Source organism: Poecilia reticulata, chromosome 13 (genome assembly GCF_904066995.2).
Source record: "Poecilia reticulata chromosome 13, P_reticulata-male-v2, whole genome shotgun sequence".
Taxonomy (NCBI): Eukaryota; Metazoa; Chordata; class Actinopteri; order Cyprinodontiformes; family Poeciliidae; genus Poecilia; species Poecilia reticulata.
In genome coordinates this window covers 18,233,384-18,250,283 of record NC_088842.1, presented here as the reverse complement: position 1 = coordinate 18,250,283, position 16,900 = coordinate 18,233,384, and the positions used below count along the sequence as shown (strand labels likewise).

At 36.2% G+C, this 16,900-nt stretch overlaps 1 protein-coding gene across 2 annotated transcripts; it reads right to left on the bottom strand.

Annotated features, from left to right (window-relative positions):
- Positions 1-3,497: 3,497 nt before the first annotated feature.
- On the bottom strand, positions 3,498-16,605 carry LOC103474418 (cholinesterase). 2 transcript variants are annotated; one of them, XM_081614605.1, is made up of 10 exons: positions 16,452-16,605; positions 14,477-14,766; positions 11,049-11,283; positions 9,652-9,784; positions 9,398-9,549; positions 8,438-8,624; positions 6,574-6,881; positions 5,361-5,570; positions 5,126-5,283; positions 3,498-4,857 (listed from the first exon to the last, which is right to left on the bottom strand). In XM_081614605.1, the coding sequence occupies exons 1-10, from the start codon at positions 16,472-16,474 to the stop codon at positions 4,769-4,771; spliced, it is 1,785 nt and encodes a 594-aa protein (XP_081470731.1). In that variant the 5' UTR covers positions 16,475-16,605; the 3' UTR covers positions 3,498-4,768. The 2 variants fall into 2 exon arrangements, with proteins under 2 accessions (XP_081470731.1, XP_008423572.1); XM_008425350.3 differs by lacking the exon at positions 16,452-16,605 and adding an exon at positions 15,895-16,015.
- Between the last annotated feature and the right edge of the window lie 295 nt (positions 16,606-16,900).

Genomic DNA, 16,900 nt, shown 5'->3' with positions numbered 1-16,900 from the left:
CTGTAATGAATTGGAGATCTGTCCACTGCCTCTCTCCCTTTGCCCATAGGAGAGAGAAAATGGAGAGATGGATGGTATCCAGGGGCGGGCAGGGGTTGAAATTCAGCCTGGGAGCTTGGTTTGGAGTGGCCTTTTATCTAATCACACACAAGACGAAAGTGGAATCACAATTTTAAAATGACAGAACTTCCTGTGTCGTATGAGAAACTACTGTGCGTGTGTGTACGAATTTAATGACAAACAGTCGACAAAAGTTTATTAACCCCTTAACTGTTTCCCTGAAAACGCTTGCATGTTATCCAATGGGTTCAGGAGGACATTGTGTCCCCATGACAGTTATACACACAGCCTATAAAGCCAATATTGGGGAACAAAAACCAACTTTCAAAGCTATACAGACCCATACATCAAGAACGGAAATTAATAATTTTATAGAATGCTTTTAGATGTGAAAAAGCTGAGGTTTTGATTTTAAGAGGTCAACATAATCCTAAGGAAAGAAACATAAGTAAAGTAATTCTGCACATGGCACCTGAACCGGGCCTTTTATTTTCATGGTTCCTGCTCCACTTTCCTGTTTCTCCTCCTTCTGCTCATTTCTGCTCTGACTGGAAATACCCTGTCCCTCTTTTACAGATTGTAGTCCACAGCTGACACCGTCCTCATTTACAACTTGTCAACTTAACAGCAATAATGATAAACTGTATATGGTTTTTGCAAAGAATTCATAGTGTTAGAGTACAAAACCGATTTGAAAATCAACTTAAGAAAAGCACTAAACAGACAGGAAGTAAATGATTCACTTTATATGTACATTTCTTGAGTTAGTAAGAAAAAGGCTACATATTAATAAAAAAAAACAGAACAGGACAACTAGATGTATAGTCTGAATATACAGATACATCTTCTAAATTTGAAATTTGAACACAGGCTTTCTCCTAAAATGTATTTTTTATATAAAGAAATGTGTCTTTTGGTCATCTAGTGCAGATTTATTTTAACTGATGGAAAAGATTAATTATTCATGCATGCATGGAGTAACACTACTGAAAGGCTGTTTTTAATATTCTGTGTCATAAACACATTGAAAAACAAAAAAAACACTAAATGCCAAGTCTGGGAACAGATTGTAGAGCCATGCATACAGTGCTTGATTACCCGGTGAAAGAAATTATCTATTAATTTGGCCTCATGCTTGGTTTTTTTGTTTTTTTTCTGCGTACGTTTTGCAGCCACTTCCATGTCTTTCACCTGTCTTTTTCACATATTGGCTACCTTAACCCACTCCTCCTTACTCCTTTCCTTTTCAAATTGGCATGCAAACTATCAGGGAGACCCAGTCTGACCTTTCACTGTATATGAAGCACCAAAGTGCTTGTGAGGGCGGCAGTGTGGCAACACGTTATTTATGGGGTAGGAGAATAAAAACACATTCCAACCACTGGTTGGTTTTGCCTTTAACACACCAGCTGCTTGGGTAACCTCCCAGACCTTCCAATGGCAAACCAGCGATTGGACAACGATGTTTGGGTCCTGACAAACCAACCACAAAAGGAAGTGGAAATTCTAATTTTGTATGTGGTCCAACAGTAAATATTGCTGAATGGGAGCCATAACAGCAGCTGCCCAGAGTTTCAACAGACAACAACACCACTGGGAAAATATCTAGTCAATATTTTTAGCCTCCACTCCACACTCGAAATCACAGAGTTGTTCTTGTGCTCTTTAATTTTCTACCACATTTTCATTTAGATTACATACATATTGCACGTACCAAAAATCTAAAAATAAATATTGGTAAGGTTACTCTAAAGTAACGCAGACGCAAACATTCTAAAAGTCACACATCTGTACATACCCAACAATGCATAAACAGAATCTCACTGCAATGCCACAAGTGGAGGCTTTAGAATAAATTTGCAACTTGCTTTCTGAAGGAAAATGAAGAACAATGGATAATTGTGAAACAACTTCACAGAAGATCAACTTCATATGTATAATTATTTTTAGCTTTTCTCTCTGACCGCCTATTGCTTCCTTTTTCTTTTTTGTTTGATGTATGTTTGCCGCATGTAAATGTTTCACAACACCAAAGTATTTTAAATATCAGACAATACTAAAAGTAAAGATACAATTCAAGGTGTTTACTGTTATGGTGGAAGACATTCCCCCAAACCTCTGGTAATATAGATTAACTGTGGTGTGCCACATTTTTGAAAAGGTGAGTTCAATATTTTCATCTGAACTCAGGTTCCAGATCCAAGGACCTAAAGTGACTAATGAGCCTGTTTTCATCTTCAAGAAGAAAATCCTTTCTGTCTCTAAATCTGCACTCGCTGAGGAGGAGAAATCATGAGTAAGCAGGATGACGTGAATTCACTGCTGTTTTTTTTTTTTTTTTTTTGCATTTATTCCTTTTTCTGAGGACATGGATGGTAAAGCAACTACATTATTTATCTGTCTTGACCTCTTGTCTTGAAAGCTAGCCTGTTCTGGAGCATCTGAGCAAACAATTCAAATCCTAAACAATTGTTCTCAATCCACACAGGCAAATGCACAATGCTTGCTTGTCTGTATCAGTACAAGTTAGCTTGATAAGCCACTGATCCCTCCTGATAGTTCCGGCCCCTGGAGTGATTCTGTAGATTGTTTTGTTTTCTTTTAGTGAAGCAGCTTTATCTTGGGTGAGCCAACTCCTCAGGTCACGCCAGCACGTCATTTCCCAATCGGCTCTACTTCTCTCCACCAGTTTCCAGATTTTCTATGAGAGTTACAAAATTTTAACTAAACTCCAGTTGCTTTCTGCAAAAACTGCATTTCATTTTGGTTACTTTCAAACCACTAAATTTGCCCGAATCACAAACTGCCATGAGAAGAGATTCCAAACCCGCTTTCCTGAAATATTCACCTGCATCTACTGCCCTGCTCTCCTCATGTTTCTAACAATTGTATCACATTCCTAAATAAAGTATACAATTTATTTTAGAAGGGTGACAAGTGCTTCTCAAAAGCTACACTAAACCACACAGAAATAAACACCTAATTTATATGATGGCCTGGCTCAATTACACTAAGAATTGAAACAGCTTATTGAAACCTCTCAACCAAGAGGTTGAATAAGAAACATTATTTGCACAAGATTGAAGGACAGTTATTAAAGCCAAGACACACTTACAAAGCAAGATAAAAGACAATATTGTCAAAAGTTTTCTATCAAAAGGTAAAATTGATTAAAATAACTTTGTATTTTCTTTTCAGCTTGAATGAAAGATGAATGAAGCATATTAATGCAAAGTTAGCCTAGTTGCTGCTTCGTTTTATTTAAATCCGGGATAGAAAAATAACAAACAGTGGTTTCTAAATCCTTACTGCTTATTCAAAATTTTTATCACATATTGGGGAAAAAAAATCCGTTGAAGTAAAGAGTCAAGGGTGCCTCAAACAGATAACTTTTTTGCATCGCAATGGAGACAAACATAAGGACTACCTCAAAAAAATAATTTCTCTCCAGCTTTAATTGTCATAGATCTTAAACAGTCAATAGTTCATTGTTCTATGACACAGAACTTTCTTGGCAATTCAGAGTGAATCTTTCTTTCATATACTTAACACCAACAAAGTCTAATATTTACGTTTTCCAAAATCATGTCAACACAAATCAACTGAAAAAACAAATATAAATCATTTTGGATAATTTCACTCATTGGGTCCAAAACTGCATAACACAAATGTAAACTCAGTCAAAAGGTACTTAAAGGTGGCTTCTGCAACCAATAACAGAACTGATATCCCTCCGCTGTCTGAGAATATTCAGTCTGAACTGTCAACCTTCGAGAATGTCATTGTTGATGTACAGTGCAGAGAAAAATGCATTCACCCTCTTGGATGTTTTTATAAGGAGTTTTAATCTATATATTAAAACTGATTAGTAGACAATCAGTTACATTTTTTTTCAATGGACAATATCACCTAAAATAATAACAATAATAGAAGGCAGCACATTCTTCAGAATCTAACATTGAGGACACTGAGTCAGTTTTCATGTTAGACTTTAGTCCAGATGACCAGAGTTGTGCCTGTTTGCTTCAAGATTGAATAGTAGAAACTGACATGAAGCTGTTACTATGCATTGATACAATATCTGAAAGCCCAAAGGACGATGTAATAGTTTTGTAAGCTTTTGATGGCTTAATAATAAAAGTTCTCATGTGATGTCACACTTCAGTGAACTTTGTACTTGATAGCCTTCTAGGCAGACAGATGCTATGGAGTTGCTATAGCAATAACAAACAAACCACAAGGTTAGAACTAGGTCTTGCAAATGTAGCTTTTAAACAAGAGAAAGAGGCTACTGGACCTTTTTCTGTTGCTATTTCCCCATTTTCACATTGGTATTTAATAATAAGGTGTAAAAAGGTCAAGCAAGAACTGGTGACTTCTAGTGTGTTCATAACAAATTTTAAAAAAGCAGTAAAGAGCACATAGCATAAACTTGTTTTAATGATAACCGACTTAAACTATTCCTAATCAGCATAGGAAGCAAGTTATTCAAATAGTGAAAAAATATATATTTTGCACACACACACAATGTAGAGGGCCTTTTTTCAAACTATGTTTTTCAGTGTACCCTTAAGTAAAACAGGCTATAGGGCCCCAAGAATCGACCTATATCCTTCAGTCAGTGTTCTGATAATATTTAACATATTTAAGAAAAGCACCCACCTGTTACACATTAAACATGTGAACTAAACAGAGAGCAGGAGATCAGTTAATGGGTTAAACTGATAACTAACAAAATAAGAAGGAACATCCAATTGTATTGAACAATCCCACTTGAACTGCAACGCGTCAGGAGATCTGTGAAAGACAAAGAGCAAAGAGATTGTGTGTGGGATTAAATAATCGTTCACATGGAATGGTTTCAGTTACAAGCTTTAATTTCCTCTTTGAGCTGAATTTTTTCAGTTTAAAACTTAGAGCAAATCAAAATGGCTAATCTCAAAATGGAAAACATTTCTTTTCGAGATATTAACAAAAACTGTCCAACTAGAGATTGCTTTATATGAAACCTAACGTGTACATTTGTGTCAGACTGTGTAGAGGGACTTGTTAGTGTGTGTCTCACCTGACATGTTCTGTAATTTAGGAAACAAATTGTTCCACAAACGACACTCTTTAGCTTTAAAGTTCTTCTGTACTCCTCTGCTATCATCATTCAAAGTTACGTAGACTGGAGTGTTAGCTTTAAACAATGGCCAATCACCTCCTTTAAACTTTGGATTTCTGAAAAGGTAAAACAAAAGAGTTTTTAAGGTTTCTAACAATCCCTGCATGGCTGTCTGAGAATCAGTTTAACCTACCCAGTCCGTGCAAAGTCACCATAGTGCTGCATAGTCTTGTTGGCCAAAGCAACTTCATCCTGTTGGTACTTCAAGACAGGATTCAGAGGCATGCCAAAGACAAACTCTATCTCGTAGCCATGCATAACACCAGCCCATTTTGGCCAGGGATTTTTGGATGACACATGGTCAAAAAAATAAAAAAAGGTCTTACTACCACGTTCTGCATACCTAAAAAAAAAAAAAAAGAAAAGACAATAAATGCATCACATTTGCATTTCCTTAGAATTGTTGCCACAGTTCAGGTGACATATTTATTTCAGTGCAGATGAAGCCCCAAACAGAACTCTGACATTTGAAACCCTTTTGTCTAAAATAGGACCGCATCTCACTATTACAGCCACAAGTAAGTCATGATACTAAAATTATTGAGCCACCTCTAATTTTATTTTAGCTTTTTTTGTATCATGAACTCTATTGTAGCTGTGTAAATATATATTATGATTTTGTTAAAAGCAGCATCTAAAGAATCCAATATTTATTTTTGGTCTTGAAACACATTGACAACATCAAATAATTAAAGGTTTGACAACTAGAGTTGTTCTGCACTGTAACTAACCAGAACAGTTTTTTTTTTGTATTCTAGATATTTTTGTAAAGATAAGAAAACATGAATTTCCCATAATGTATTGTTACCTCCTTCAACTTTTTTTCTTTATAATTGTCCCATTAAAAAACACAACCTTATATGCAAAAGAGTCAGTGTTACTGAAATGTGTTAAAAATTCATCAACTGAAACATTAGAGTAACTACTGATGTTTTAATCCCTTATTTCTGGTAATTGTGATGATTTTTGCTGACAGACCATGAAATGACATAACATAGGATTAGAATGTTACATCAGACCAATTAAACAAAACACTCAATCCAAAAATGTGGCGTAAAGAAAGGTATGTTAATAACTGCTTAAAAGTTATTTTCAAAAGGCTTTTCAAATCTGAAAAACAAGCCTCAATGAATTGTACATTTAGATTTATTGAATATGACCGTATGCCATTTTATGTGATGGACTTATACAATAAGTACATAATTATGAAGTGTAGGGAAAATAATGTATTTTTTTATTTTAGAAAGTTAAACTGTGTTTGATCAAACATATGTACACAAGTTAGAACAGAGGATGTTTTTTCTATATAACAGCATTTATCACTTATCCTTAGATATGGAACTTACCTAGTAGCAAAGTTCACCACAGGACAATTAAACATCACATCTCCAACCACCCTAGCCATTTCATCACGGTTGGTCTTCATATTGAATTCATCTCGAAAATCAGTGTAGTGAGAAATAATGGCTTCTTTAACAATCTCACTTGAGTTTATCACTAGTGGTAAACCATCCATAAAGTTATTCCTGGTGATGAAACTTTCACCCTCGCGAGTGAAACCAGGCATTCCATAAAAAAGAAAGAAGGTTCCTTCATCTTTATTCAAGCCGATCAACAGTTCTTTTTTGGGAAGAGTAGAGCTGTTTAGCAACGTCTGCAGATAAAAAAAAGACATGATTAAAATAATTATGTTGGGCCCATCCTCTATTAAAGATGTTCTTATTGTTAGGTATTCAATACCTAACAGAGTCAAACTTTTTAGTTACACATAGGCCTCTAAGATCGTTTTAGAAATTATGTTGAAATGCATTGTTTATTGACAATGAATGTCACTTTCCTAGTGAGTAGAACCGGGGTCCCCAAACTTTTTCCTGTGAGGGCCACATAACTTTTCCTTTCTCTGGTGGGGGGCCGGAGTCAGTTTGTAACAGAAAAAGTGTGACGATTGCAGGAGTGCCTAAATGCAAAAATTTATTGTTTTCCAGAAAGCACAATCAAATAACCCTCTCTGGCTTCTTCACAGAAAAAAACCAGGAAATAACACTATTTATGAAATAAATACCATATTTTCCAGACTATAAGCCGCAGATATCTCTGCCGCTCGGTTTTCCACAGCGATGCAGCAGTACGCAGCAGAGGAGGGCGGACACCCAAAATTTGAGTCATAACACGTCAATTGAATATCACATTTATTACGGTTGAAAAAGAAAAGTTGCCAAGTTTAGATTTAACTGAACTGATTACGGTAGTTTCCGAACGGTAACTGTAACAGTAAAAGTGCTGATCCTTCGTGTCTGCTACTAGCATGTGCTACATGAAAATGGGCGCTTTCTTCTTCTTCTTCTACTTTTTCTTCTTCTGGTTCTTCTTTAGATTTTAACAGCAGCTTGCATCCATTATTGTTGCACTACTGCCATCTACTGGATCCTTATATCTATACCTCAAATTCTCATAATAATCCCAGTATTATTTAAAAAAACGAAAAATCTTTTTTTTCCCTCAATGCTATTTAACTGATCAACAACATCAAATTTCAATTCCCTATTAAAACCTAATTCCGTTTTAATGGCCGCTTTCTTTCCAATTTTGACTTCAATTGATTCACTTCCTGCTAAAGAGCCCCCTGGTGTTTGAAGAAAAATCCACATATAAGCCGCACCGGGCTATAAGCCACATGGTTCAAAGCTTAGGAAAAAAGTAGCGGCTTATAGTCCGGAAAATACAGTACATGAAAAAAACATCTAAATGCTCTCTGGTATTGCTCAGGGGGCCGGACCAAATGTGGAGGCGGGCCCGCAGGCAGTACTTTGGGGACCAATGGAGTAGAACATTAACAGGCAATAACCACATAACTACTAGTTTAACATGAGCAAAATGTTGTCTGTCCATATCCAAACTAAGACATTTCTGGGACCACAAGTTTACGGTGCCATTCGGTGGAAAACCTAAAAGAATTTACCACAAAATCAAAATTAATATTAAAAAATAAATAAATAAGTTTGTACTGGAGTTAAAAGATTTTCATTTCCCTTTGGATGTTTGGAATTCCATCAGAGAGGAGAAAATTAGAGGTCTGTGGTAAATGAAATAAGGTTAGCAAGAATTTTTTTTCAAATGGTAATTTAACATAGCATTCAATATAATTCAAATATTGTAAGTAATATGTAAAACATTTAAAGAAATCACTTATGCAAACATGTAGAGACTTACTTCTATGTCAGATGGTAGGAAGTCTCCATCAATATGTGGGACAAATGGAAAGGGCAAAACTGAAGGCGGTATAAGATTTTCATGTTGCTTGAGAAACATCTTTTTAGGATCAGCATTCAGCAAACAATTCTCCAGACGAGAAGGATGATCCACAGGGCAACCTAGTAATTTTGCTAGTTTTAAGGATCTGTTTGTTGGGAAAGAAGTTCAATAAAGCAATTAGTTAGCACCAAGGAGGAATAACAGTACTATGTAAAGTAAATAATACTGAACATTTATTAAAAATACTACTAAAAAAATTGGGACAAAGACTAACATGAAAAATAGAAGTCCTGGGTGTCCTGATCTTTGGTTGTCTTAGTGTTTTTTCTGTATTTATAGTTTTGATAATTCGTTATCTGTGTTTAGTATTTGTTACTGTTTATTTTGACTGAACTTTAGATCAGTCTGTCCTTGGTTAATTTAGTTAGATCATGATTAATATTCATTTCTTGCATTTAGTTTAGAATATGTTTACATTCTCACTTATTAAGATGAGGTTCTTTTTTATTTTTTTTAAATGTATATTTGTCCATGCCGTGTGTCATGCAGCACATGGCATGGATTTGAGGATTAATGGAAATGGCCTGCACTGTAATCAACCATCCTCCACTGCATAGAGTGAAGTGCTAATCTGAACAAAGTGGCTGTTAATACTAATTCAATATTTGAATTAATTCAATATATGGGCACAGGGAAGCGCAAAAAATAATATTTACGTCCAATTGAGGTATCCCATAATTTTTTTAAAGTGGGTCAAGCTATTTTAGACAATAAAGTGGTTCAATTTCATCATTTAGCTTTAAACTTAAATGATACTAAAAGAAGCAATTATTTTACTTGATAATATTAATGCAAGTCAGCCAGAATTAGAGCTACAGAATATCCAAGCTGAACTAGCTGAATACTAAGCACACATACCTGTCATATATCTCAGTTTTAGTTGCTATGGCCCATGCTGCATTAGGGGTGCCGCTCTGCATCACAGCCCTTTGAAAGAGGCCCTGGCTGCCTGGAGAGACCAGGTGGAACCCCACAGATGCTGCCCCAGCACTCTCCCCAAAAATTGTTATCTGGGAACAAAGGTAAATGCCAGTGCATTTACATTAATTCATTCATGGTCTGTACAATATTACTCTCTGATTTTAGGAAAAATAAGGATAATATTATTTTACCTTAGTAGGATCACCTCCAAATGCAGCAATGTTATCGACCACCCATTGAAGTGCCAAACGCTGATCCAGTAGACCTTGATTTCCCCGAATGTTATTGTTGTTAGGAATAGCCAGAAATCCAAGTGGCCCCAGTCTAAAAATCATGACCACAAGAAAGAAAAAAAATACTAAAAGCATTCCACATATGTCAGTGCTGTACTTAACATATTTTGCTGTCACTTCCACCTTGTGTTCAAACTGACCATTGTTATCATTGTTGAAGATAAAGCTATGTAAAGGGAACTTTATGGAAAGTATAGCAGTAACAAGAAAAATTATGACAAAATATGTAAAACTTTTCAATTCAAATTGTACAATGTGATTTGATGAATATAGTACTATTATGATATATTAAACTGATACTCTCTTTTTAATAAGCAGACTTTGGCAGTATAGTCAGATATGTAAACAGTAACTACCGTAATTTCCGGACTATAGAGCGCACCTTACTATAAGCCGCACCTACAAAAAAATAAAACAAAAACAAACAAACAAAAAAAAAAGTATATAAGCCTCACCGGGCTATGAGCCGCTGGTATCTCCGCTGCTCTCAGTTTTCCACAAGGACACAGCAGAGGGTGTGTCCTTAATAAATTTGCTATTAAGGACGCAGCACTCCATCTCCAACGCCGAACCATGGATTCGTTCCCACTGAGCTTACGTGCAGTGGCCCTATTTCCCTCCTTTACTGCCAGATTGATACTCCTCAACTTAAAAGCGGCATCATTTGAACTTCTTCGCGTGGTTTCCATGATGAGCGGGTGTGAGTTTGAAGACATTTGTCCGTCGTGCCTGCTGCTAGCATGTGCTTGTTCTAAATGAAAATTAGCACTTTCTTCTTTCATTTACAATTTTGATTTCCAATGATTCATTTCCTGCTAAAGAGCCCCCTGGTGGTTGAAGAAAAATCCACAACGCGGCTTATAGTCCGAAAAATACGGTAGTTCATCTTGTGATTTTTTTGTGATTTGCCTTCTTCTAGCTGTAGGCAATGAGTATGAACATGTTTATATTAATGTTTCCAAGATGAATATTGAACTGGCTCTCAGTATTTGAGATAACCTGTTCAGTCAAACAGATGTATGAGATGCCTATTGTAGACTTTGTAACAGCGTTTCTCCAATCCTGGTCTTTTGTTCTCACTTTTAGCTTCCATGTTCCAGATGACTCTCATGTCTGAACAAATGAGTCAGAAAAGAGTTGTGGAAAACTTGATTCTGTTGACATAATCTTTTTCTTTGAAAACAATGAAAACTTGATTAAATGTTTTTGAGCAGAAACAGCCAAACATACAGAAAGCCGTGTGGCAAGAACTAGAATTGGGTACACTAGTGGTTTCAATTGAAATGTTTTCTCACCTGTAATTTATAGATACCACAACAACGTTCTGAGCTTTACACAAGAAATGGCCTTGGTAGATATCCAGGGTGGACGTTCCTGACATAAAGGCACCTCCATATATCCAAACTAATACAGGAACACGATCTTCCGGTCTGGGTGTGGGTGTCTTGAACAGAGGGGCCCAAATATTCAAGTACAGGCAGTCTTCACTCACAGGGGTGTTTGGATTCCACATCTCCGAACCTTCAAACCCTGCAACAATATGACATTGTTATTAATAATAAAGAGTGGTTACAGCCAGAGCAGCTGCAAGATTATAAAACCTCTTAGTGTATCCTTAGCCTTCATCACAAGCATTTCATAGATTAGATATGCTGAACTAGTTCTTAATTATTTTAATCTTAAAGTTAAATACCATTTATGACAAATACTATGCAAAGTTATGAGTCACTCCATAATTTCTTGATTATTGACAAGCCAGGGACAAGGCATGAGGTGGAAGAGACCTTTTTACAAGTTTTCAGAGTTGCACATAATTCCTGTAGATTATCTGAACGTCTTTAAAAGCTCTTCATTGGACATCAGCTGCTTTTTCACTTATTTAAGCACCAACATTTTTAGTTTAGTGTCGGGCTGATCATGCCTAAGTAGAACGCTGATAAGTATTATGATAGCTTTATAAAGTTCAATGGGATACTAATGAAGCTTCTACGCAAATTCAATCTGGAAGGCTCTTTAGCCTCACCTGCCTCATCAATCAGCACCTCCCTCTCTTCACCCTGGACCTATCAGCGTTGGATCAAGCCTCGCTTTGGCCAATCATCGTTCGAGCTTTACCTCCAGGCCACAGCCTCCTCCGCTTACCATCTGCGATCAACCCACATCCGCCCCATCTCCACCTTCTGCTCCTGGCTTTCAGGCCACATCCTTCTTCGACCGCCGCCACCAGTACAGGCCCCGGGGGGATTACATTCCGATGCAGCATCAGGAATGTTTATTGAGCTTATCAAAGTTCCAGCTCGACATCCCCGCCGGGGCCTGAACGCCAAAAGACTTTATTGTTCATTTGTCATTAAACTTTCTTTAATCGGTTTCTTTCTCTGTCTGAGTCTCTCCAGATTGAAATTTTAGTCAGCACATTTCATGAATAAGCAGCATGATTGGTAAATGTTGTATCCGTATCTTACTAATTTATTAAATAAAGGTTCAACAACATTCATTCAGATTCATATAAGCATACATTAGTGGAAAACCTCCCCACCAACAATAGACAAACAAAAAACAAGGATAGAGACATGACAATCTAAACTCCTACATAATATGATCATCAGTCGAAAAATTATTGTTGCTATGCCAAAAAAGTACTTAAAAACTCATAGACCTCAAATTATAAATAGATTTTAATCAGGTATCAAACTGTTGTGATTAATGAAATGATTTGTGCCTAATTTAAATATTATTTTGTACCAAAATAAACATAATACATATTATTATGCTGAAAAAACAATAATTTAATTTCTGTTTGGGATGAATAAAGTATTTCTGAATAAAAAGTCATTTGCAGTGCTTTTCTTTTTAAATTAATTTTCCTACACTAGCTATACACAATCAACCTGTGCCATTACAAGTGTTGAAAGCTTTACCTCTCTTTTTGTTTTATGTTAATTCTTGCGGTAATTAGTTTTGTGCTCAAAGTTTTCATGACAAAAACGTCCCCATAAATAATGACTGAAAGAATAAAAAGTTAGACATTCAGTAATATGGCCAATGCTGCCTAACATAAAAACATGTTGAGAGCAGGAACATTTCTATCTTTAGCTCACGCACAAGTGACAACATTGTTGGCAGCCCTCGGTCCATGGCAGAGTACCCCTCAACAGTCATTTCAATAACTTGAAAATTACAATAACAATTAAAAAGATAATGAAAAATAAACATCAATTGAAAATTAACCAACAAAGATCAGACATTGCTTTTCAAATAAAGTTCAACTAAATCATTTTAAATAATAAACTAATAAACAGTCCAGGACAAAAATGGTGGAACCTTTAGAAAAGAATGAAGACAGTTTGACCAGATAGGAATACGTTCAATAAAAGTGTGTCTTCTAATTAGTATTAAAGGGATCCTTAAGCTTATACACAGTAAAATGCGAGTGTGTATATGTGTGACACTTATACACACTTTGTCCATTGGACAGATATACACACTGGGTGTTAATTCAACACTCGCATTTTACTGTGTAAGTCAGTCAGTGATGCTGCTGTGACTACAGCTGAACATAATTTATTTGGAAGTTTAAGGTACACAGGACTTTAGTAAACCTCTCTGTCTGTGGCCGCAGGTGGAAACTGATGACAAACTGAAGGGAAGGATAATATGAATGGTAACCAAAGAGTCCATATGATATGCTCGATTTGTTGAAATAATAAAAAAACTAAAATAAAAGTATTGCTTATGCAAAATATTTTCTATTTGGACAGTCACTGTGTTAAGACAAATACAAGAAACCACTTCAGATTAGGCCACTCCACTAAATCCCCCTGATGACAATTTCTTGTTTGGATAATATTTTAATGCAAACTTCTATAGGACAGACTACCTAGTCCAGTGTTTACAAAGAGATCAAGAAGTTCCTATAGAGGGATTATTTGTTTGTAAACACAGCGGATGCTTGACTGGAGCAAAGGTTGGCCAGCCTTTAAACGCTCACTGATTGCCATGGTTACCCGCATTTATCTTGCTAATAACATTAGCCAGCAATTTTTCAGTGTCCTACAACTCTTTATCACACTGTGATAAAATTAATTATTCAACAAAATTGACATTAGTGAATGTGATGTGTCCTAATGACCCATAAGTGTTAAATTTAGGTGAATCGATAAACGATGAGAGAAAATGGCCCAAATGACGGACATTACTCAACATACCAATATTAAATCAATTTGTTCAGCATAAGATCATCAGCAACAAATAACATAAACATAGGTAGTGAGCAATATTGAACCAGAATAGGGATTTCCTAAAATGTACGTTTTAATTTGAAAAAATAAATAATATTTAGCATGCAGAGGACAAATAAAATACAATGATTTCTTCCTAGTTTTGTTACATTGAGAGGGGAAATGAGAATGTAGCAGCAACCATCAAGGCAGGTGATTAATTAAGTCATCAGAAATGAAAAATGCAGTGGGTTGAACTGCTGCATTCTTATCTGGCCATTTCAGTTTTGCTACCTCAGTTTTACAAATATCCCCCACATCCACCTTGCAACAATAGCAGATCATCTTTTTGTTGATTTTTACTTTTGTTTTATTCTCCTAAATTTAGTCAATGCAAAGGACAGAGCTTTCATCATAATATGACAAGTTTTTTAATGATGAACAATATGTAGGTGAAATAAACTTATTTTAAATATCTTGATTTGTGTAGCACTGAATCATACCTGGAAACATGTCATCTCGCAACTGGTAGCAGGAATTTGGTAAAGTTTGGGTATTTCTCACATCGTTCCATTTATCCATTGGCTCTGGAGGGCTGAATCTTCGATATTCAGAAGGCGTCTTTGCATACGGAATTCCACGAAATGCTTGAATTTGACCATCTAGCACATTTAAAACATTCCCTCGAACTTTTCCATATTTGGTGGTGATTATAGGTTCATTTTCATTGGCAAATGATGCAGTTAGGATGAGAAGCAGCAGAAGCAAAGGCTGAAAGTCTGCCATGGGATTTCTGAGAAGGACAAAGCAAAGGAACAGATAGCCATTATTATTCATTCAAGAACTAACAGTTTTAATAAGTGGTGATGTTACTTGATTTTATCCTCCTTGCTATTCAACTATATCCACTTCTTTCATTGTCTGATTTAATGGGTGTGTTGTTTAAATATCCATATCTCTCTATATCTAGTTGTTTTTATTTATTTATATTTTATATTTTTCTTCTTGGCACATTAAGTCTCTGTTTGTCATGTGAAATTTGTCAAAAATAAAAAAATAAAACATCACTTGACTCACAACATACGCTATTCACTTTAAATAGAAACTAATAGAGTTAGAATATATTATGCTTGTTGTGGAAAAAATAACATTACCAAGCACTGTCAGGTGAAATCACTCAATCAGGTTCATTCATATATTGTGCACAACAACACAGAGAGCTTGTAGGACAATCTATAATGAAGGAGTTCTGGGTGAAAAGCTCTCCCAGGCAGAGACAACACATGAGTTTTATACCAAGGTAAGGAATCCAAAACATGGGCGAGATGCAGCTGCAGCAAAACAATTTCCAACCTTGTGCGTGTTGGCCAAACAGGTTCTTTTTGGTGAGAGTTCACAAGTACTTCATATAACATGATCAGCAGATGTTAACTTGTAATAATTTCCCACCACACGCTGATTCTGGAACACACCGCACACATTATTTTTGAGCAAAGCTAACATAATCGCATAGTTTCAAATCAAGTATCACTTTCACAGTCTGCGAGCCACGTGCAAGGTGGTCAGGCGCTGAATGCGGTGAGTGGCATGAGCGCTGCTTGTGACAGGCGAGCAGCCGACAAAGAACTGATCAAGCCGCAAGTGTGTTGCGATTTCTGCATCGTCTATAATCTTCAAATATCGGTGAACTTTGAGTGCGTGACAGTTCAGGTTACTGGATGTGCACAAGCTCTTTGGGAAGGGAGGGGAGAATGCAAGAGAGTGGGACTCTGCGCACAGATGTTCAGACGCATGCATTGATTATAAAGGCAGGCAACTTAGAAAAGAAGAAAAAAGAAAAAAACACATATAATTTTTGGTGCGTGACCAAAAATTACTTGTGTAATTTTTGGTCACACACCAAGTTTTAGTCATGTCTTACCTTGTCAATCAGTCAAATGTATTTGTGTGGACTGAGTCGGGACACAGCCTTAATGGGATGAGGAAGACGTTTACACCCTTAGCCTAGTGCCTACCCCGCTGTCCCACCCATAATATGACTTCAACAGCTGCAGCCAACACGCAAAGAGCAACTATTAATAGAAGCATTTTTGGTCGTAACTTTAAATAATTATTATTTTTTTTTAAAAAGTAAATGATAAAAATTTTATCATTTCAGTTTACTTTACAGTGCTAATTTAACTAATGTCGTCTACTTTATGTGACAAACACACTCAATTCATCCTCACATATACCCAAATTAATCAGATTAAACAGAAGCAAATTATAGCACAAATTACAACCAGACCTGGTTAAAATAAAAATCATTCTAACTGAGTTTAAAGGTGTGTGCAAAATATACATTTTGCACGTTCCACTTCCATTCTTCCATTCTCAACTGCTTCTAAAAACAACCCAAGCGCTTGAAAAAAAACACCCCCAGGTTTAAGTTTTCAAAAATCTCCAGATAGTTGCAATTAAGGAAAACTACGCCATTACCTGGCAACCCCAGCCAAGTCCATTTTATGTAGCAACCCAAGCAGAACTCCAGCACCTTTAATCCTAGTCCACACGGCAGGATTTTTGGTCCAGATTTTTCCTTTCCGACAACATTTTGGATTGTGTGGCGTCCCCCTACAGCAAACGAGAATGCAGCTTTTTGACAAGTAAGCCAATCAGAAAGCACGGTGACGTAAGCACGGAAGGGAATAACAGAGGTGTTGCAAATATGGCCTACTACTAACTACTTTGGAATGCTGACTCTTACGAATGTTTGAATAATGTAAGTAACCATAAGTTACTTACTTACTTGAAGCTATTTACAAGCCGCATTTGTTTTTGTTTTATTGACAAACATTAAGCTTTAAGGTAATTGGATAATTTAATATCAACTATTTGACAAGTTCAACTCCAGATTAATCCAGATCATTCATATCCAAAGGTCGAGG

Excerpts from the sequence above, each read along its gene's own strand:
- LOC103474418 (XM_081614605.1), bottom strand. The coding sequence starts at position 16,474 with ATGGACTTGGCTGGGGTTGCCAG. Across the intron at positions 14,767-16,451 it reads GACTTGGCTGGGGTTGCCAG|AAATCCCATGGCAGACTTTC; the intron begins GTAATGGCGTAG and ends TGTCCTTCTCAG. Across the intron at positions 5,284-5,360 it reads GGTGACTTTGCACGGACTGG|AAATCCAAAGTTTAAAGGAG; the intron begins GTAGGTTAAACT and ends TTACCTTTTCAG.